A 21496-nucleotide genomic window follows, 5' to 3' on the forward strand; every position below is an offset into this window, starting at 1 on the left:
CACCCCAATTTGTTTTTCTGTTTGGCGTACTGCGCGCGCAGAGGCACGTTTGTGCAAAGCGGTGTCACATGACCCCTATAGTCAAACGAACCAGCTGGCTCGTTTTGTAGGACATGCGCCAGCTTTGGATACCATGCTTCGTGTGATTTCGACGTTATATTACGAACTATTTTCTAAGCATTTTCTGCACATTTGGAGGCCGAGTTTACGAAACTGCTTTTAAACGCGAAGCATTTCTTAGCGGACTGAATGCAATCGGGGCGTGTCCATCTATGTATCTATATAGCCACGTATACGTCAGGGTGCTCTCGTACTTGCCTCCCTGACTTGGGAGCTTAGCGGCTTGGGCTATTGATATATCATGAAGAGTGCTATAGTGTGAACTGAAGACGAGGACACAGAGACAAAAGGGGACGAGTGCCAACTTCCAACAGAACTGAGTTCCCACCACGGTCAGCACAGCCAGTGATCGGGAAAAGATAGCCGTTGTCTCTTACAAACACCGGCTATCTCACAGCCTCAGAAAGATTAGGAAATGTTCCGGCTATCGTGTGGTGTTTTTCTGCCCCTTTCAAGTTAATCAATCTGGCGCCTTCTCAAGCAGCAGTGTTCTGCCACCAGTAGCGTGAAGCAAGCGTGTGAAATGCTTGCGTGAAGTTGAGAACACGGTTCCCCTCTCCTGAACTGAGTGAATAAAGTTTACTACCTACCTACCTACCTCTCCTGCGCTGCATGCTACGTAGGACAGACGGGAAGATGTCTTAACGACCGGAGAAGGGAACACGCTACTAATGTTCAAAGACGCGTTTCTTGCACAGCGTGTATAATACTCCGTGTAAATGCAGCCCTCCTTTAGAGGACACAGTTACGCTGTACAAACTCGGAGATGATCGCACCCGCGTCATTGTTGAGTCTCTGCGCAAATGGCAAGTGAGCGTGACTCAAGCGTTAGTAAGCCTTTCATAGCCCTATCTGAGAGCCAAGTAAGGTTTTTTTGGGAGCGTCGGCGTGCTCACGAAGAGGCAGTTTTCGCATTGTTTTTCCATGCCCGACTGTCTGTTTTCCTCGTTTCTTTCTTTCCTTATACTTTTGCTCAACCCTTTTCTTTTTCATACCTCATCATTCGTACATGTTGTTTTTCATAATTTGGCGTATATATATATATATATATATATATATATATATATATATATATATATATATATATATATATATATATATATATATATATATATATATAGAGAGAGAGAGAGAGAGAGAGAGAGAGAGAGAGAGAGAGCAGAAGCGTTCGCTTCTGCTTTATATACTTAATCGGATTGATTAATATGTGGGGTTTAACATCTTAAAACCACCATATGAATATGAGAGACGCCGTAGGGGAGGGCGTCGTAAATTTTGATCACCTGGAGTTATTTAACGTGCACCCAAATCTGAGCATACGTGCCTACAACATTTTCGCCCCCCGCCCCCCGAAAATGCAGTCGCCGAAAGCGGGATTTGATCCCGCAACATGCGGGTCGGCAGACGAGTGTTTTAGCCACTAGACCACCATGGCGGGACATATACTCGACCGGAAGCTAGCGCCCGTCTTTGATAGTCTCCGAGTCCTCGTCTTCAATTGGCGTTGTAGCACTTGTCTTAACTTTAGGTGGTGGTGGTGGTTAAAAACATTTATGGAAGTTATGTACACGGGGGGTGGAGAGTGGCCATTAAGGGGCCGCTCCGTACTAACACTTGTTGGGCTCTTTCTTACAGGATCCCATTGGCGTCGGCCGCGGCCCTGGCACGATCAACCAAGACCCGTTGGGCCGCCAGGTCAGAGTAGCCGAGCAGGGCTGCCTCCCAGACCTCCCGGGAAGAATTGGGTGTAGCGGTGAGGTTTGGAATTTTTTGGTATGCACACACCATGTAGAAAATATCACGGTAATTTTCCGCACAGGGTGGGTACTTCCCCGTGAAAGCGGGTAGACCGAAAATTAGTATGAGAAGACAAGAGGACTGACAGCTGGACGCGGTGGTGTGGGCACATGGTTAAGAACGGCGTGCGCTTTCTTCGTTAAGTGTCTCGTATACTTGCACTGCTTTTCACCGCGAAGGTACGAGGGTTAGACGGATATGTATGGCGGGTCATAACGTGCATAACACCAAACTCCCGTCGCGTACGTCGTCAAAACTTTTTCCTCCAGACACGTGTGGCACATACCCGTACGCCACTGGCCGTGGAATACGGGTGTGCGCCACATGTAGGAGATTGACAGTTTGTTTCTATCCGGAAACGGCGAGAATAGACATTGGTAACATAAATGCAGGAGAGTTAAGAAAAACCAACTTTGACAGCATTGGCATGACGAATGCAAAGATCACACTCACAGCAGGAGTCCAACGCAAAGCTTCTGCGTGGCAGTCAAGTATTCTACTGCGGAGTCACACCAAGTATTTTACGCGTGCTCACTATTGGTATAGTGAGCGCACAAGTAGTCATCTTCTCTTCTTGTGTGATGTCCGTTCGCGCTCAAATTTATTGCGGAATGAACCAACGTGCCCAACAAAGCACTTTAGTAAACCTTTAAACTGCTCTGAAAAAACAATTACAGGTGTAATTCACGGAATGGTCTAAGTAGCACTATATATCAAGGGGCACCACCCTCGCAGGTACAAGCACAAGATATCAGGATACCGCTTCCAGTGCTGGTAATGCCTATGTTGCTGTTGGCGCCGCTACGTAACTGCATACAGCTGGTTCTGTAAAACATACGCGACTGTTATGTTAGTGCGTACAGCTTTTGTACATATCATTACCTTCATTTCGGAACGCTTCGCTGAATAAATTACGCCATGGTCACCTTCCCACCACACACTTCGCATAACATCGATTCCAGTAGTATGTGGGATCTACCGATTTTTTTTTAAGTCTGTTTTACGATTGGTAGGTGTCCTTTGCCAATGATATGTTACGCATCATGATTGGCTGATATCTTTGTTGATAGGCTGAAAATGTTCAATGAATTTCTTGTATAAAAGCCCCGTTATAATATACCACGTTCGCGTGTGCATGGGCAGTTAACCGACAAATTGGCCTGCTTCTGTTTTGTGTTTCTTTCGTAGAAAATTTATTGCAGAGCTGTATGTATGTATGTATGTATGTATGTATGTATGTATGTATGTATGTATGTATGTATGTATGTATGTATGTATGTATGTATGTATGTATGTATGTATGTATGTATGTATGTATGTATGTATGTATGTATGTATGTATGTATGTATGTATGTATGTATGTATGTATGTATGTATGTATGTATGTATGTATGTATGTATGTATGTATGTATGTATGTATGTATGTATGTATGTATAAATATTTTATACTTTTCTTATGTGCAGCATGGCGTAATCTCGGAGCTGTGGAACCGTTTCTACAGCAAGACTCACAGGAGCAAGAAATGGGCAGACCCGCCAGGCCTGTTATATTGAAGCTGATGGAATACGTTTGTATAGTCGTGTGAATGGATTCGACTTCATCCTAGCCATTAATTCTATAGAGACGATTCTTGTGCCCTGAGAAAGAGACTTTGCAAATAAACTACGGATAACACTTAGGCAATAATACCGAGGTGTTGGGCGAGATACCGTCAGAATTCATTCCTTATTTTCTACTACCGAAGGGTTCAGGGTGTTATCGATTCAATGTTGTTTGGAACGGTGGGATAAATCTCTGAAGGTTTTTTTTTTCTGAACTTTTTGTATGCTATATGTGTCGCAAGAATAGCCTTGTTAAGCGTTTTTAAACTGCCGCACAAGGTCCTGCTTCAACTTGAGCCACCTCTCAAATATGATGCATCACTTTGCGTTGTAGAATATGTAGCACCAGTGTCACCAAAAAATACGAACTAAAGAAAAAAAATATGCGCAGAGTTTTTTTAGTCAGTCGGTAGTTTGTAGAGCAGATAGTGTTGCTACCCACGTGCGACTGTCACAGCTGCAGGGGTAAATATACTGGCCTTTTCGTGTGGTGACCAGCGTAAAATCGCGCGCTGTTGTCATTCCTGTGACCACAGAAATTGCAGTTTACCGTAAAGAATACAGTGACAAGTGTGTATCGTTAGGTGCACGCCTTTTCTGTATTGCAGACAGACCCCTAATGCATAGGGAATTCGACTACACTGGCACCTGTGAAAATGTGGACCCCGAAAGCTGATCACCACTAACAGCGCGTGCCTTATTTTGTTAATTAAGAGTCATCCTATACAAAAGGAAATAAATAGAAACGAGTCTGCAGCCATAATCGGTGTCATCATGCCACTCTGAACTAGCTACGTCGGCACTACACAATTGCATCGTTTTCTTGTGTTGTGTGGTGGCTGTGCGATGTACATGTTTTGCCTCACTGCTTAGTCACCAGGTATTGTCAGCTGCAGTGTGTTTGCAGAGTACTTGCGTGTAACCCTGGAGTTTAGTCGCCAGGTGTCGTCACTTGTTGCTTGTGCAGTCTACAGCCCTACGGTTCCGCGATTTCGTATTTTCCTATGGTGTTTATGCGCTCCAGTTTTGGATAGCCTTGCAGTTGCACCAGGAATTGTCGTATGGCTTGTGTGTGGTCCACTCGTGTACAGCCCGATGGTTTAGTCGTCTAGAATCGCCGTCTTGCGTGTATGTGTGCTCTACTACTGTACAGCCTTGCAGTATCGTAATCTGCGATTGTCGTGTTGTGCCATCTACTGGATTGTAGTCCTGCGGTTTAGTAGTCGGGTGTTGTCGTATGATGTGCTCGCAGTCTATAGTCGCGCAGTCTTAGTGTTGAGTCACCTGGTATAGTCGTGTGTCGTAAGTCTGTACAGTCTACCAACGTCTTGCGGTTTATTCGCCAGGTGTATCGTCTGGTGCGTGTGTCGTCCGCTTGCGTGCATCCCTAGAACTCGTAATCTCCTCGTGTTGTGGTTGTGCGTGTGGTGCACTTGTGTGCGGCCTTACGAAACTCGCCTGCACTGTCGCCATCTTGTGCCTGCGTGGACTGCCCTTATAGACTCTTTTTTTTGTGAGTCATGGGTTCCTCTAAGAAGTCGCGGACCAGCAAGAAGAGCAGCCGCCGGAAACGACGCGAGCGTCGCTTCGAGGAGGCCGCTGCCGGGCCCGAAGAGGATCCCAAGGCGGTTCTACAGAGTGAGCGACGCGCCCTCTTGTGGGCCACCTTAGCCGCCATGTTGGGCTTGTTCATGTGGATCATCTGCATCGGCACCGAGCAGTGGATAACCGTGGTGGCACCCGAGTCGGGTCCCGTGTACGTGAACCGCACCAAGAGCTTCTTCTTTCACGCCAACATGGGCCTCTTCCGGATGTGCCGCACCACTGCGCCGGCGATGCCCAATGGTACGCCCGGAGCCGAACAGAGTGAGTGACTTAGAAGTGTGGCAGCTTGGCCTAGTTGGTATGGCATGGCGATAGTTATAGCGCGAGATCGAAACGACGGCACAGAGACAAGAAGTTGATTTGATTGATTGATATGTAGGGTTTAACGTCCCAAAACCACTCTATGATTATGAGAGACGCCGTAGTGGAGGGCTCCGGAAATTTAGACCACCTGGGGTTCTTTAACGTGCACCCAAATCTGAGTACACGGGCCTACAACATTTCCGCCTCCATCGAAAATGCAGCCGCCGCAGCCGGGATTCGAACCCGCGCCCTGCGAGTCAGCAGCCGAGTACCTTAGCCACTAGACCACCGCGGCGGGGCCAGAGACAAGAAGTCTTCTCTCTGTGTCGTCGTTTTGTTCTCGCGCTATAACTATCGTCAGAGTGAGTGAATTACAGTTGCCCATTTCTCAGTTTCTTCTCTAAATTTATGTCAGCCCTAGCTGCTGCCATTAGAACTGTCCAGGCTACAGGGGGACTGTTGGGGGGAGCAAGCAAAGGAAAGGAAGAAGTTTACACTGGCTGTGTAAAACTTAAGAAACAGCAAGGCTGTTCAATCTCAGATTTTTCTAAGTCTTTCCCCGACGTAAACAAAGTAGGCTCGAACCACAGCCTGTCACAGACCATGCAAGAATGTGCAAACTCAAGCGCCAGAAGCTATCGCGCAAAACCTGGCTGTGGTACATTTAGTCACTCGCAGTAAGCTTGCGCCACGCCGGACACAGCTGGCGCGCAGGTTGCGCACACTGTCTCCGTCTGTGGGCGCGGCTTGGTAGAGGCTGCTCCTCGGCATTACTACTTGGAGCTGCTCGGCTGTGCCAGGTTAGACAGCTGTGCCTTGAAAATTCATAAGCAAGGACACGGACGGTCTTTGCGGACACCCGACATTTCAGCTTGAGCTTTAATAACTTCGCCCTTAAAAGACATGAGGGAAGGCTAAGCCTACAATAAAGTTCCCGCTCTCTTGCGCCCGGATACACTTATAATTAACTATGGTTCCGACGGCATGCTTCCATTCCACATAATACTAGAGACATTGAGGTGAAAACCTAATATGCCTCATAAAACGTGAAAACTGACCGCCGGTGTCGACATCAGCGGCGTCAACATGAGTGATACAAAAAATCATCATCACATGATAACGTTACCAAGCGACGTCATAACGATGTCACCATGACGTCACAAAATGACGTCATCACATGCCATTGTCGCTCGAGAAAAGTTGGGCCCATCTGGAAGGAGGTGCAAAAACATTTTCGGTGGAGGAAGCTTCAGGAGGAAGGGGGAAGGGCGTTCGGAACGACGCCGACTGGGAACAAAGACAGGAAGATGCCTTTCGCCCTGGAGTCGTCTTAAGTATATGCAGAAGGGGCCTTGAGTTTTTCGAAAAACTTATTATTATTTTTTATTCCTCGAATCTTCCAGGCTCCTGCTCGTTCTTCAGCGTGTTCCCGTCGGAAGAGGCTATCCGGCAAGACATGGAAATCGACCGCACAATTCTTGGTAGGTGATCTCACCTGGTCCTTTAACAGCGATTACATCTGATTCCGGAGTCACTGGGGCACTTCTGATCGCGAACAGCGTTCACCCGGATTGGAATTCTTGATCGTGGTCAACAAGTTGGTCACGACTGCACAGTCCCCCCGAATCCGGATAGAGTTTGGCTCGGACGTCACAGACGTCAGCCTAACCACGATCGTCTTGATCCCAATATGGCCTGATAGTGATTAAAAAGATGGTGTAGAAGCACATGCTCCGATCGAGCCTAAACAAGATAACCCCGTATCATGCTCAAAAGTAGCCGTGTGGCACCAATACGACACGTAGATTGGTCTTTCATCTTAGGCTTTGTTTTCTTTTCTCAAAGACAATAACGATGTTCAAGTAAAGAGAAGACCCACAAAAAGATAATGCACCGAATAAAGATTTATTGCCATAAAAGCAAAAACTGTGGCGATGTGTCTTCTAGTAGACCCTACAGAGATTCAGAAAGTGTCAAGTGAATTTTTTTTTATTTCCGAGCTCATAGAAACTGATTGCCTAAATGTGAGTGCAAATATAAACTTGTCTTTACCTTAGCGTTAACTTGTGCAGTGCAGTGACACTTAGCTTTCTGTCGCCGGCTGGACAGGGCCAGTGGATGATTCATAGTTTACGAATAAAACCCTTCGAAGCTTCACCCCACTCATCATTATTCACTCTGTGGATAGGCTGTGGTTTTTTTTTATGTCCTATGCCACAAGCTCACATAACACACATGACCATTGGTGTTATTAAAAAAAGAACAAGCAATAATATTTCCTAAACACACAATAACATATTTAAAAACGAACAAGCATTAACATCACCAAGAAGTTGAGAAAAAGAACAAAGTAAGACCCCACAACTTAATTACAGTGTAATGACGCGCGCGCGCACGAGAGAGAAAGAGTGATAAAGGAAAGACAGTAAGGTTAACCACAAGAAGCCTCCAGTTCGATACCCTGTACTTGGGAAGAGGAGAGGGTGCAAAAGACAAAAAGAAGAAGGGCTTGGGACGACACTACAAAGTAGTAATTAAAGCACCTTTCAAATATTACACGCCATAGGCTGGCTAAAATTCCGGAGCTTTCATGAAGGAGAGAAGTAAATTTAAAGGGCTCACAATGACGCGAAGGAGAGTGCAAGCGATGTTATTAGAAGTAATTGTAATGTAGGCATGAAGAAGAAAAAGTGGATGGAAATATGACTTGTAAACGGCAGGGACCCACGTTGCGGCCTTCGAATAACGCGTCCGATGCTCTGCCACTGCGCTACGGTGGCGGTCATTCCTCCGTCCACTTTTACAGGGTGTATATGTACACAGACTCAACTCAGACTCACGGCTTGACACGAGTCTGTGTGAGTCCGAGTGAGTCGACTCGTGAAGGAGATCGCCAACCTATTCAGCGTGCCGATATCGTCCGTAGACAATCGCAAGTTTTCCTTTAGTTTGGTCTTTAGATGAAACGGCAACAGCGCCCTCAAAGCGGCTCGCATTGACGACCGAATAGGACCGTGGCCAAGGATATTGTTTCCTGCCAGAGGAGATGGTCCTATCCTGGTCTAGTGCGGCTTAGAGCTGCTCATTGGAAGTGAAAGATACACAAAAAAGAAATATTTTTTGGTAACCTACTTTTTCACTTTACTGAAAACACCACGCTTGCTGCGAGAGAACGCTTGGTAAGCTACAAAACACTAACAAAATTGAAAAGAGGGTTCCAACGTCTACCCCCTTCCCCCTGCCCGTCCGACGTTATGACATTGCGGTTTTTGTACGGTTCTACGTAGTTCCCAAGCAACAAAAATGAAGTGCATTGTCTTCTGAGGGGGCATAGAGTGAACACACTATCGTTTCAGGAAATTCAGCTTAGCATATGTCACCATGGAGAATACGAAAAGAATACACTCTGAGATGCACGACATCACGCGTCGGGATTTCATCGCGAAATTTAAAAATGAAATTTTAACCTTAATTTCCTCCTCTATTAATAAACCACGATGTCAATATTATCGACGTTAGAGCTGTCCGAGTACAATTTATCGATCGAAGCGAAGTCGTTGTCTCTCTTTGGCGTCCCTTTGGCCGGGGACAGCGAGCGTGTGTCTGACGCCAGTGCGAGTATATGAAAGTCTGTACGTGAGCGAGGGACGGGGACGACTACGAGTACAAAAGCCAACATGACAGGGACCATATACTAAATGTATAACTCGTCTTGGGCCTGCGGGCCCCACCCTCGCAGAGTACACCCGCTCCGAGGTGGCCTTCTGCACACTGAGCCTGGTCATGCTGCTCATGGCCATCGGTTTCTCGGTGTACACCTTCAAGGAGCACCGCTATATGTTCAAGAGGCTCGCCGGGGGAGTGCACTTCATCAGCGGTAAGGCTGTCTCTGCGCCCGATAATACAATGCTTTCTTGTACGTGAAAGAACGTAAGAGTGGTCTTGCTGGAGGTGGCTCATTGAAGTATTTGTGACAGAAAAAAAATAAAAAAAATAATGGACGGAGCAGGTGGTGACAGGACGATGCCCTTTGCAGAATGTTACTAAGGCAGAAGTGAAATATGTACGTTCACCAGTGTGTGTGCAGCTGCTAGTAGAACTGGCTGGGCCGGCAAAGCAAATCGAATGAAACAAGAACTGTAAGAGGCGAGGGCACATTGATTATAGCGAGTGAAATGCTACACATTGGCACGTGCAGAGACGCGCCACGGCGTTTTGTTTGAGAATATACAGAATTATTCCTTTAAGTCGATAGACGTCGTGCTTATACATGAAGCTCTCAATTCGCTATTTCGATGGCCTCAATAATCTCGCAGGTTGTCTTTTAGTGCCATTGACAACGCAGTCATCCGGTAAAAGTGCGCAACCACAAGTCCAGCAATGCTGACTAAGGTATTTCGAGAACTGCTCGAATGCTCACGAATGCTGCTGTTAGGTATCTGCCGGTTTGCCCGACATATTTCTCTCCGCGTGAAAGCTGAAAATAATACATGAAACATTTCTTACACGAAAATAACAGGTTTCTGTGTTTTGTGGCACATGAAGTGCGAATCGATTTGCGCGTCGTCCAATTGTCACTTGCGTATTGTACGTGTCTTTCCGTGTGCTACTAGTTTCACCACATTCTTGTAACACTTATTGGGCTGCTGCAACTAGAAGATGTCGTTCCGGGTGTGTCTGTCTGTTTCGTCAGTGCTCATGGTTACTGCACTGCTGCGCAGTTTGTTTGTCGGGTACGATTAACTTTATACTGGTTTTGAAGATTAACCCTCAGTTAATCGGCAGCCGCTTGTAGCTGCTGACAATTTATTTTACACGAGGAATCATGAACACGTGTACTGACCTTACCGCCGCACCTGGGCCTTCTAGAGGCCATGATATAAGATATTCACTGGGACAAACACTTTGCCACCAGCCTCTTTCCTTTTCCCAGTTTGTGAAAAAACACAGGCCACTGCCAGAGCATATGATCCAGACTAATGATGCCCATATATGTGCAACATTTGCTTTGAACTATTTTTTCTGGATATATATTGCTAATAAGTTTTGGACTCGGGTAAGTTGTTGTCAGTAAAAATATCAAAGTAACCACTTGAACTCCATTGAGCTTAGCGGGGGGACGAAAGATATTCGAATGCAAGTTTTTATGCGACCGGAATGCGCTCAATCCAGCCAGTTTTGGGAGGCATACGTATATACACTTACTTAATGAACACTAACCTATCAACTTTAAGTGGTTTATTAGTTCCTAGTTCAACCTCGTTACATTAACCGCTTTATGAAAAGACGCCATAGCCCGTATTCAAAGAAACATCTAACGCCAATAACCTCCTGAAAATATTTAAGCCAATTACAATGCGGGCAATATCATTCACGAAACCGGTGGACTATTATGAAAATGGAGTTACGAAAGCGAAGCTTTATGAATTCAGCCTCTTTGTTTTAAATAACAGGGTATCCAGCTGGTCTGAGAATTGGCTAACCTTCCTGACCTTTATTTTCTCCTCTCCATTTTAAATGACGTGCTCCCAGTGTTTTAAGGTCCCAAACGGCGTGAGCGTACGAGCGTGGCATAGTGATCTTGAGCGGGAAAGGACGATAGGTATAACGAAATTTATTGGAATATACTGCAGGCTCACTCAATATATATGCACTAAATACACTGAATATATATGCGCACTGACTACCTTCAATATATATGCTTATTGTTCGGGAGAAATGACAAGCTCAAAAGAGTTTAGAAAAATTTATTCGGAGAGTGCTCCAGTTAATGCATCGCTACCACAAGACCCATTCATCGAGTTGCAGGGCTGCCGCAATGCACAGATTGTTGCCTATGTCTTTCCCGGGTGCAGAAAAAAGAAAAAAAAGAGCAATAACAGGGAGAACTGGCAGTCTTCCAATGCACGTGGGTGCCCTCGAATGATGCCAGGGCCGTGTTTGCTCGGAGCCAGTGTTGTAACCCGGAGGCATTGACAAATACTGCGCGTAGCGAGCATCACATTTTTCGGACGGCTATTTCGGGGTTCCACCGATGCCCATCTGCGGAGAAGAGTGGTCTGCATTGTTTTCTGTTTTATTGTTTTGTTTGTGAACCAGGAGAGCTAGATGCACATCAGGAAGAGAGAATGCGTAGGTATCTCGATAGGAAGTGACCTCTACTGATCGAAGGACTCGATACTTGAGCCGGAGTGCAGGAAGCGAGATTGACTGTGTCTTCAGCTAGCACTAAAGAAAGTACAGGTGGTGCGCAACGATAGCCTTATAAGGGATCCGAAAACGGCAGTGATGTTGCACACTCCTAATGCTTAAGCACCTTTAATAACAATAATTGTTGGAGTTCAACGTCGTAAAACCACGATATGATTATGAGAGATGCCATAGTGGAGCGCTGCGTAAAATATGACCGTGCATCTGGAGTTATTCAATGTGCACCTAAATTTAGGTACACGGGCCTTTAGCATATTCGCCTCGTTCGAAAATGCGACCGTTTTGGCCAGAATGCAATTCCGCGACCTGCGCGTCAGCAGCCGAGCAGCATATAACCACTGGACTAACGTGGTGGACTGACAACTGTCAGTCAGGTACCCGATGCACATGAACCGCACTCAATGTGCAACCACTCGCTCCTGCGCTGTGTTCAGCTCGCGTAGGCCCTAGGGCACGAGAAGGTGCATGTAACCGTTAGTGGTGTCATAGGAAGCTTGCATTGGGAGTTGGCCAAGTTATGATGGCGGGGTCTCTAAAGAATAGCTTCAAACAAGCAATGAAGTCATGTGCAGCGCATCGAGTAGCTCAGCGTTCCTTGGGTTCGTCGCATGGCCGTTGGCTTTGAGCTTTCATACTGTTTGCATACTGTTTGCATACTGTTTGCATACTGTTTGCAGGTAATAGTGCACTTCAAGTTGTAAAAGACTGTGTCTACTTAGGGCAGGTAGTAACCGCGGAGCCGAACCACGAGATTGAAGTAACTAGAAGAATAAGAATGGGGTGGAGCACATTTGGCAAGCACTCTCAAATTATAACAGGTAGATTGCCACTATACCTCAAGAGGAAGGTATATAACAGCTGTATCTTGCCGGTACTTAGCTACGGAGCAGAAACCCGGAGACTTACAAAGAGGGTTCAGCTTAAATTGAGGACGACGCAGCGAGCAATGGAAAGAAAATTGGTAGGTGTAACCTTAAGAGACAAAAAGAGAGCAGAGTTGATTAGGGAACAAACGGGGGTAAAGGATATTATAGCTGAAATCAAGAAGAAGAAATGGACATGGGCCGCGCATGTAGCGCGTAGACAGGATAACCGCTGGTCGTTAAGGGTAACTAACTGGATTTCCAGAGAAAGCAAGCGGGTTAGGGGGAGACAGAAGGTTAGGTGGGCAGATGAGATTAAGAAGTTTGCGGGTATAAATTGGCAGCAGCAAGCACAGGACCGGGTTAACTGGCGGAACATGGGAGAGGCCTTTGTCCTGCAGTGGACGTAGTCAGGCTGATGATGATGATGATGATGATGATGATGATGATGATGATACTGTTTGCATGGGTCAGAGCTTCGCGTTCAACTACCTTTAAAACACAATCTTGGATTCCACTTTTAATATTTTTGCAGCCGGCGTGATGATGGTGGTGATGGAGGTGGAGAACAACTCGGCCACCTACGAGGAGCGCTACCTGTCCTCCCGGCTGCCCAAGGGTTGCCGCTGGAACTTCGGCTTCTCCTACTACTTCTCCTGGATAACCTTCTGCCTGTACGTCGTCATCGGGCTCACCTTCATGGTGTGCTCACGCAAACGAAAGGGCCTCCCCGGACTGAACGATGAGCCGCAGATCATTGGCCGATGACCGCATCGACACTTTTGCGAAACAACGATGCTTTCACCGAAGGTTTCCGCAGGCAGCCCGGAACCACCAAGTGGTGTTGCTATCGACCTCAAGGCTGGGGAGAGCTGATAGAGGAGTGCCTGGCCGGTGCAAGTGGACGCCGGGCTGGTTTATCGTCGCGTTTGGCACCCTAGTGTGTGTGCAATGTTCGAAATTCGAATCTCTTCACACATCAGAGATCAATCGGTGAAACTTGGAGGTGCGGTGGCTTCCCAAGCCTACAAGAAGTGGCGATCGTATGCAGCTTCTTCCCTACGCTTTCTAGTTCTCCTCATGGAGAGCATCATATCTGTCTAATTTCGACTCATACGCTTTAGTGCGTCACAAAGGTACAGAGTCCTTTGGCAAGTTACTGAAATGCGGTGTACGGAAATCATCGGTGGGCTTAAGCCACTCGCACTTGAATTGACAGTGTGTCGCCCTGACGACAGGTTCCTGGTTATCAATGCATAAGCTGACACATAACAACGAGGCGTGAAAACCCCACAGTAAATTTTGAAAAAAAAAAAAAACGTTTGTGTTGTTGGTGCGCACTCACTGGCCAAACGTCAACGACTAGAAAAGGAGAAATGGTACCGTCATACCGCACGGTACATGCATACCGTATTTCCGAAACTTGCTAAAAGACCCCAGCATATATTTACCATTTGCTTACAACGCCTGTAGTATGAACATTCAGTGGAGCCATAGCGCTGAAAACACAAGAGTCCAGAAGGAAGACAGAACGTGCTCATGTCTTGTCCTCCTTCTTGGTTTTCGTCTTTTCAGCTCTATGGTTTCCTTGACCGTGCCAAACCGACTAGCTCGAACTTATGTACGTTTGAACTATGAAAATTTCCAGAGCGGCTTTCTGCCGCTTAGGTAGCCTTTTGACGGGGGCTGGTACAACTGGTATGGCCAGAACTACACCATTCGAGATCAAGAGGTGCTTTGCGACTTGCGCGTTGTAGGACAAAGGTGAATGCGTCGTGGCATCGGGAAAAAGGCGGATGGTTTGCACGACTGCTTACTGAAGAGAAATATTGTGAAGTGAAACAATATTGTTTAATTTCAAAGGGGCCATAATGCGGTATCCCACCAAATTGCTGTTTTCAGCGAAAACTAGACGTAGAGGATGTGCTGTGCCTCTACATATTTGAAAAGCTGTCTGTAAAGGAATATTTCGTTCCCAAATGAGCCTTAGAAGACACCGGCTTTAGACCCCGCCCAACAGTGCATGGCGATCGCCATATTGCATGGCGTGTGTGAAGTCATGTGCTTCATGGGTGGCATCCGTCAACTTCTACTTGAGTTGCAGCCGCTGCGAATCGTTCAAGCTGAAGAAAGTTGTATGCACAGCTGACCACAAAGCATGATCGTTTCCCGCAATACAGACGGTCGTATAGCAAGCGGCTTGTTGCGCCACGGCTGGCGGGTGCACCAGTGTCGCCTGACACTCGGGCTGCTCACGTGTTTATAAAAATGCTAGTTATAAATAAAGTGCCAAACAAAATGCGCTGAAATTCCTCCACCATGCTTGTGAACACACAAGGGTTCACTCAGCTAACACATATGAGCGAAAACTGGGTGTGATGGCCCCTTTGAGGAATTGTGAACTGTTCCTGCACCCAGAGAGCCTGTCAAATCGCGTATCACAGCAGTCTTGCAGTTCGCGTTTCGCTTGTAGCATGAATAAATGCAAGTGGCTGCACTCATATGGGCAGCCGTGTGCTGTTAGTCTTGCTGCTGGCCCCTGCGTACGATGATTGACGCGTCACTCCCGGGAACATTGAGAAATTCCGTAATTGTGGGATCTACGACTGTATATTTTTTAGGGCCCGAAATTTTGTTAGGACCATTAGGACCCGAATGGACCCTTAAGACCTGAAAGTGTGTTGACTGACTGACTGTTGGAATTGCCGTCTAGACAGCTCAGATTGGAGAACGGAGACTGCTGTGACCTCTCCACTTGTCAACGGTGTCGACATTGAGGAACCGGATGAGATGGTGGAACTGGATGATGTCAAGCCAGATGGCGAACATCCACGTACGTCGGCATGTCACGCTGTCACAAGTGTGATAACCTTGGCATGTTGTACACTTTCAAATAAGAAATTCTGAATAAACACATTTATGCTACCCAGTGTTTTTTTTTTATTTTAGTTGCGAAAAAAATTGTGACTGAAGCTAAGGTGATCATCAATAAGTGCAGTTCCTACTACTTCTAATGAAATGTGCGCTTCCATTCTTCGGTCACCGGCGACACACACACACACACACACACACACACACACACACACACACACACACACACACACACACACACACACACACACACACACACACACACACACACACAAGCAAGCAAACAAACAAACAAAAAAATAACAGAGGACGTTTTCTTGACTGTTTCGACAGCAAACGGAGGAGAAATTTAAGTTGACTACTTCGTGTAACTCCAAAAAAAAAAAATGCGCAAACTTTTTCAGTTGAATCTTCACCGTGCACGAAGCTTTTGTACTTTTTCGGTCCAGTAAAGTTGTGCCACCGGGAATTCATGTTATTTGTTTATACCAACCACGGACCAGTAGTGTAACAGCCACCCTCAGTAAGTATTTTTCTTCAGCCATACTCTTCCAATACTTTCATGCGAATGGTTTTCTTAAGCATGTTCTTCGTGTATGAGCCTGTTTTTGAGCTATAAACAACAACACTTTCACAATGACATAAGTGTGTTCTTAGATGTCAGCGCAGCCAAATAAACAAAGCGTTTCGCGGATAAAACCAGATGGTAAATAAAAAAATCTACAAAAGCAAAAGATAGACTGATGGACTGAACTCTTTCCTTTACACCAAGGAAATGAGTGTTTTTCTGCAAGTTGCAATAGATGTTTTTGCTGAAGGAACTACTGCACCTAATATTTTATGTAGTACATAAGCATAAACAAAAAAAAATTATGAGCTTTTCATTCATAGAAATTTCATTAACGAGATATATGTTATGTAAGTGATACAAATTACGAAGTTTAATAGTGAATATTAGTGAGAATCAATGTACCATGATTGCAACGAAATCACAGGGGATGCTAGTAGGAGCAATTGTAATGTAAATGTGAAGAAAAGTGAATGAAGCTACAAGTTGCCATCGGCAGGAACCGAACCGGCGTTCTTTGAATAACGCGTCCGATGTTCTACCACTGAGCGATATACGGGGGTGGTCATCACTCTATCCGCTTTAGAGGGTATATACGTTCAATAAAACGTGGGAGCGTCAGTCAGCGCCGCCAGTAGCCACTACAGCGAGTGTCAAACACTTATTTTGCCTCTCGTCTTCATGTAGCACGTCGTCTTATTACGAGCTGGCAGCTGACCAATAATCCCTCGCATAATACTTGAAGGCATCAAGTCTGCCAGAACGAGATCCTTGCGATGAATAAAGGAGAGAAGTGTATATTTAAGGGCCCCTTTGCTTTGTTTTAATGTCATTTTAATGTCATCTTAAAGTCATTTTAATGTAAATAGGAAGTAAGAAAAGTGGACGAAAATGTAACTTGCCGCCGGCAGGGATCTGTCCGTGAACGGAGAGATTGCGTCAAAAGTCGTCCATGAAACCATCAAAAGCGTGATATCGATGCCCACTGGGAGTGGTACAGAAAGAGCTACCGGAGTTCTAGAAATGCGAGTTTCACTGTAAGCTACCGTATGCTAATAATGCAAGAAAAAAGGGAATAAAAGAGAAGACGGCACTAAACACCCGTACAGGAAAAAACAAAGCGCTACCAAACTGCCCCAAACAATTTCACACTCATGCCCCGCCGCGGTGGTCTAGTGGCTAAGGTACTCGGCTGCTGACCCGCACGTCGCGGGTTCGAATCCCGGCTGTGGCGGCTGCATTTCCGATGGAGGCGGAAATGTTGTAGGCCCGTGTACTCAGATTTGGGTGCACGTTAAAGAACCCCAGGTGGTCGAAATTTCCGAAGCCCTCCACTACGGCGTCTCTCATAATCATATGGTGGTTTTGGGACGTTAAACCCCAGAAATCAATCATCAATTTCACACTCATGCACAAACAGAGGCGCATGCGCAAACGCACACACGACGACGCGTCACACGAACACGCACGGATACATACACTTAATCAGGTGCTAGTCCACGCTGTGTTCAAACACAGCACTAAACATAACGCGAAGCACAAATTCAAGCATCTACCTACACGCGAAGACACCCGCTAGGATCTTTAGAAACTCAGACAAACTATTTTTTCCACAAAAGACAAAAAAAAACATTTTTTAAAGAATATTGTGTGTGCGGAACCCGCACATGCAAACAACGTTGCGCACCTCAAGTTCTCGCTTCACGAAAATGAAATTGCGTGGGAAGAAATGAGCCATACAATGGTGCTTTTTATAACACACCCAATCATGTCTCGCTATGTTCGGTGCTGATTGTGTGTGCCATCTGTTTTGAACGGGAGAGGACAATTACGCTTCAATCGGTCAGGTCATGCTCAGCTGATGTGACGTGGGAGAAACGTCATGCATGACGTGATTGGCAGAGCGGAACGTTGCCGTCGATAATGACTTGAAGAGTCCCATAGTTTCTCACAATGACACCTAGAGGAAAATCTGGTGCCACCGTCCATGCGAAATATGTGTCTGCGAGGCTTGGATTGGCCGGCGTTGAGCGCAGCTTCGTCTCAAAAGGGGACACGATTGCGCGAATGAAGGTTTTTATAACACAAAAGTTTCATAAACGCATTCCATTAAGTCGTTTCACATTTCAAAACAATATTTCACTGTCCTGAAGGGTATAAGCTCACGGTGAAAGAAATAACCAGGTGAGATACAATCGCAGAGTGAACAAACACTGGTCGAATCGCCCGCTCTCCAACATATGCGGGCGTTCGCCACGTTCATTAAAATTGCGCATCAAAACAGATGCAGTCGTCTTATAAGAATTGCTTCTGTGCAATTCTACGAAAAAAAAAAAGACGCCAGACCTGAGAGGAAGGCTCAGCAGAGTCACAGCGAAAGCTAGAAGTGGCCTTTCAGAGCCTTTTCTAGCACTAATTGTGTAGCTGTTGCAAGGACACCTGTTGGGTACCCGCTACGGCATTAGTATTGATTTATGGCTAGGACAACAGCATACGCTATGCTATTTATCGTAATTCTTCAGGGAAGAGATGTATCCGCTAAGCACTTCCAAGGAATTTTGTGCTAATTGTTCATACCGTGGCTGAAGACGATGAGGAATTATGCCTGAAGTGGGTGTGCACCACAGTTAAAAGGTGATTAAAAACAATATTTTGTAATGGGTTAGAGCATTGTACGACTCACTCGTTACGCTATTCCCATTGCGTGTCGCCGTGTTGTTATTTTGCTGTTCTAAAACACTTTATTACTGATATTAACGCGATTTCTTCCAGACATTAAGCCTGCCCAAGGCAAGTTTGTGAGCACGTCCTTCGTACTAAGTTTTTTTTTTCTTATACCGCGATAGTGATTACGGACACCGGCGGCGGCGGCGGACAACTACGGCTCCGCGCGTGACCTGAGATTTGGTCTCATAACACCTTTCGCTGTAAAACAGTTCACGTCGGACCGCTTTAATGCGAAATAAAAGCAAAGAATGGTTCTAGCCAAACATGGATCCGATACGTTATGAACGATGCCAACCCGAATCCGACTTGTGCAAGCCTTTTCATGCATATAACGCGTCGCAGCGTCACTTTTACTTCAAGGGAATATTAGAAAACTCTAGGCTTGCAATAGTCAGAACCCCGAAGTAGCATGGTTTAGGTTGCTGCCCCTTACTTCTTCCCCTATAGAGTTTCCTATAAATACACTAGTGGAGAGAGCTGCAACTCACGGTGCTTCAGCGAGCATATGAATGGTGAGTAGTAAGGGTAGTACACGGATTTGTCTAATTATCGTACTTTCGGCTCTGTTTGGCTTCACGTGGCCTAAATCTGCATTGACACGAAACGAAAATCAGCAGATGTCCGGCAGGTACGCTTCACCACTTTAACCCTTTAAGATCACCAATGCAAATCGAGTCATTAAGTTCAGAACAGTTAGTTTTTTTTCGTTTGAAACAAAACCACAAGTGCGGTCGGGGATCACAAGCACGAAGATTAGGCAAATTCACGTTCTACCAACACCACCTAGACTATTGTGGTGTTAATTCTACCCATCATTCTCGCGGGAGCTAGACGATCCCAGAGCCAGAGTAGTGAATGTTGCGAAACTTAATGCGTTCTTTCGATCCACTGATGCCAGCGGAATAGCGATACGTACTCGACGTAAGGCAGAACCCTGCATTTCATTCAAACTTCACGGCGGTGGCATCACGTGACTTCTGGCCAGGTCACGTGGCCCCGGAATGCTGACGTGCAGATATGTAATTCACTTTTGGATGACCATAATGTATCGCGTGTCATAACTTTTGAGGAGTAACTAGAGACACCGACAACCTGAAATATCTAGATACAGGCGCACATATCATCACCTCGTTGAGAACGGACGTTTTAGCCACGGCTGTATATAGGGACAACCATAAGTGGGCGTAAGCAGTTATCTAGCTTGCACATCTGTCCTTGCTGCTACTACTACTACTACTGCTACGAATAATAATAATAATAATAATAATAATAATAATAATAATAATAATAATAATAATAATAATAATAATAATAATAATAATAATAATAATAATAATAATAATAATAACATGGCTTTACCTCCAAAACCCACGATACGAAAAGAGGCACGCCGTAGTGAACGGCTCCTGTTTCTTCGAATTTCGGTCATCTGGTGCTCTTTAACGTGCTCTGATGTCGCACGGGTTGAGCTTTGAAGACACGGTCAAAGCGCTTCTGCTGGTTGTTTTATGTGCGTCATCTCCGACAATGCGGAATGCGACGTCTGCTGCACCAAAGAAGACATCGACCATCTGATATGCCATTGCCCTCGATTTGCCTCTGAAAGACAGAAGCTTTCGGACGCATTGCGACAATTGGATGATCAGTCACTCTTTATGCAGATGCTACTGGAACACCGTCATCGCCCTTCGTCGGCTCAAAAAGCAGTCAAAGCTGTCTTGTGCTTTTTGAGGACTACAGGCCTATGTGACCACCTTTAACTTTTGTGTAGTGCCACCGCTGCATACGCGCCAGCCGATTGACTGACAATCCTCCTTTTTTTTCTCTCTCTTTTTCTTCTTTTTCCTCTCTCTCTCATCTTTATGCCCCCTTCCTATTCCCCCAGCGTAGGGTAGCAAACCGGGCATGTGCCTGGTTAACCTCCCTGCCTTCCCTCTTGTTGTTTATTCCCCCCCCCCCCCTCTCCATGCGGGAACTCACCCGAAGGCAATTAGTACTTTTCATTTTTCCTTGCTGTCATATGCCGTTTCGGTAGAGGGACGGAGCTTTCCGGGGCGATCCGGGACACGTGAGATAGCCTGCATAAAAGCCTCAGAGATGGAAGGACGTCCGCGCGGGTCGAACCACAGAGTTTTGAGACATTCTCGCTAGAGGAAAGACGCTTGTGATGTCGCATCGTGAAGAAAAGAAAGGTGAATTTAAGCTTGCCCAAGGGAGATAACAGTTGTCATTGCCCGACGGGTATCGACGAACAACCCGATGCGGTCGGTCTTTTTTTTTTTTTCTTTGAATAAAGAGACTTGTGCTTGCGAAGCGGGACCTATAGCTGCTCCTTATACGAGGGTCCCGAGGTCTTTTTATGTTATTTCACACCTGTCGCGAACCCACCCGTTGATATTTACATCGGTGCAAGTACACACGCAGCATAGCCGGCTGCTTAGGAAAACGGCCCAGTCCTGAAGCCATGGCCGGGAGCTCAAGAAAGAAAAACTTACCTGCGCCGCAGTCGGAGCAGCGAAGGTGCCGGTGCTTGCGCCGTGGACCGTAACAATTTGCGCTGCTCTTCGCTTGTGTTTCTGTTTCCATGGTGACCTGTCACTCTTGTCCGAATCCAGCACAGTTGTACTCTTGTCAAAAGCCCTCTTTTGCGTAAAGCAAGCCACTTGCATCGCAGGCATCTGTCGTGGAAAGTACGTGCTCTATCTCAAATATCTAGTTCACGCAGACAAATTTAGTGGCGCAGTGAAGACACGCTGCTAAGTAGGAAGGGCAGGTTGTTTGTTATGTGGAACGTGTGGCTGCACAGATAAGTTAGACTGCTGCGCTAT

General features: G+C 46.1%; 2 protein-coding genes and 1 long non-coding RNA gene across 3 annotated transcripts in view; 2 read left to right on the forward strand and 1 right to left on the reverse strand.

Moving 5' to 3' along the window:
• LOC142767223 (uncharacterized) overlaps positions 1-3594 on the forward strand; it is a 34890-nt gene extending 31296 nt beyond the window's left edge. Inside the window, exons 2-3 of the long non-coding RNA XR_012884785.1 lie at positions 1756-1873; positions 3384-3594. This is a non-coding gene — a long non-coding RNA (uncharacterized LOC142767223). The remainder of the gene's footprint in view (positions 1-1755; positions 1874-3383) is intronic.
• Positions 1-21496, reverse strand: part of LOC119179841 (deoxycytidylate deaminase) — a 199973-nt gene that overhangs the window by 167040 nt on the left and 11437 nt on the right. The window contains exon 2 of the mRNA XM_075868492.1: positions 21164-21346. Within this exon, the coding sequence (XP_075724607.1) occupies positions 21164-21346 (183 nt within the window). The remainder of the gene's footprint in view (positions 1-21163; positions 21347-21496) is intronic.
• On the forward strand, positions 4704-13414 carry LOC119179547 (uncharacterized). The gene is made up of 4 exons (XM_037430648.2): positions 4704-5387; positions 6833-6910; positions 9169-9306; positions 13038-13414. The coding sequence occupies exons 1-4, from the start codon at positions 5042-5044 to the stop codon at positions 13268-13270; spliced, it is 795 nt and encodes a 264-aa protein (XP_037286545.2). The 5' UTR covers positions 4704-5041; the 3' UTR covers positions 13271-13414.

Source organism: Rhipicephalus microplus, chromosome 7 (assembly GCF_043290135.1).
Source record: "Rhipicephalus microplus isolate Deutch F79 chromosome 7, USDA_Rmic, whole genome shotgun sequence".
NCBI lineage: Eukaryota > Metazoa > Arthropoda > Arachnida > Ixodida > Ixodidae > Rhipicephalus > Rhipicephalus microplus.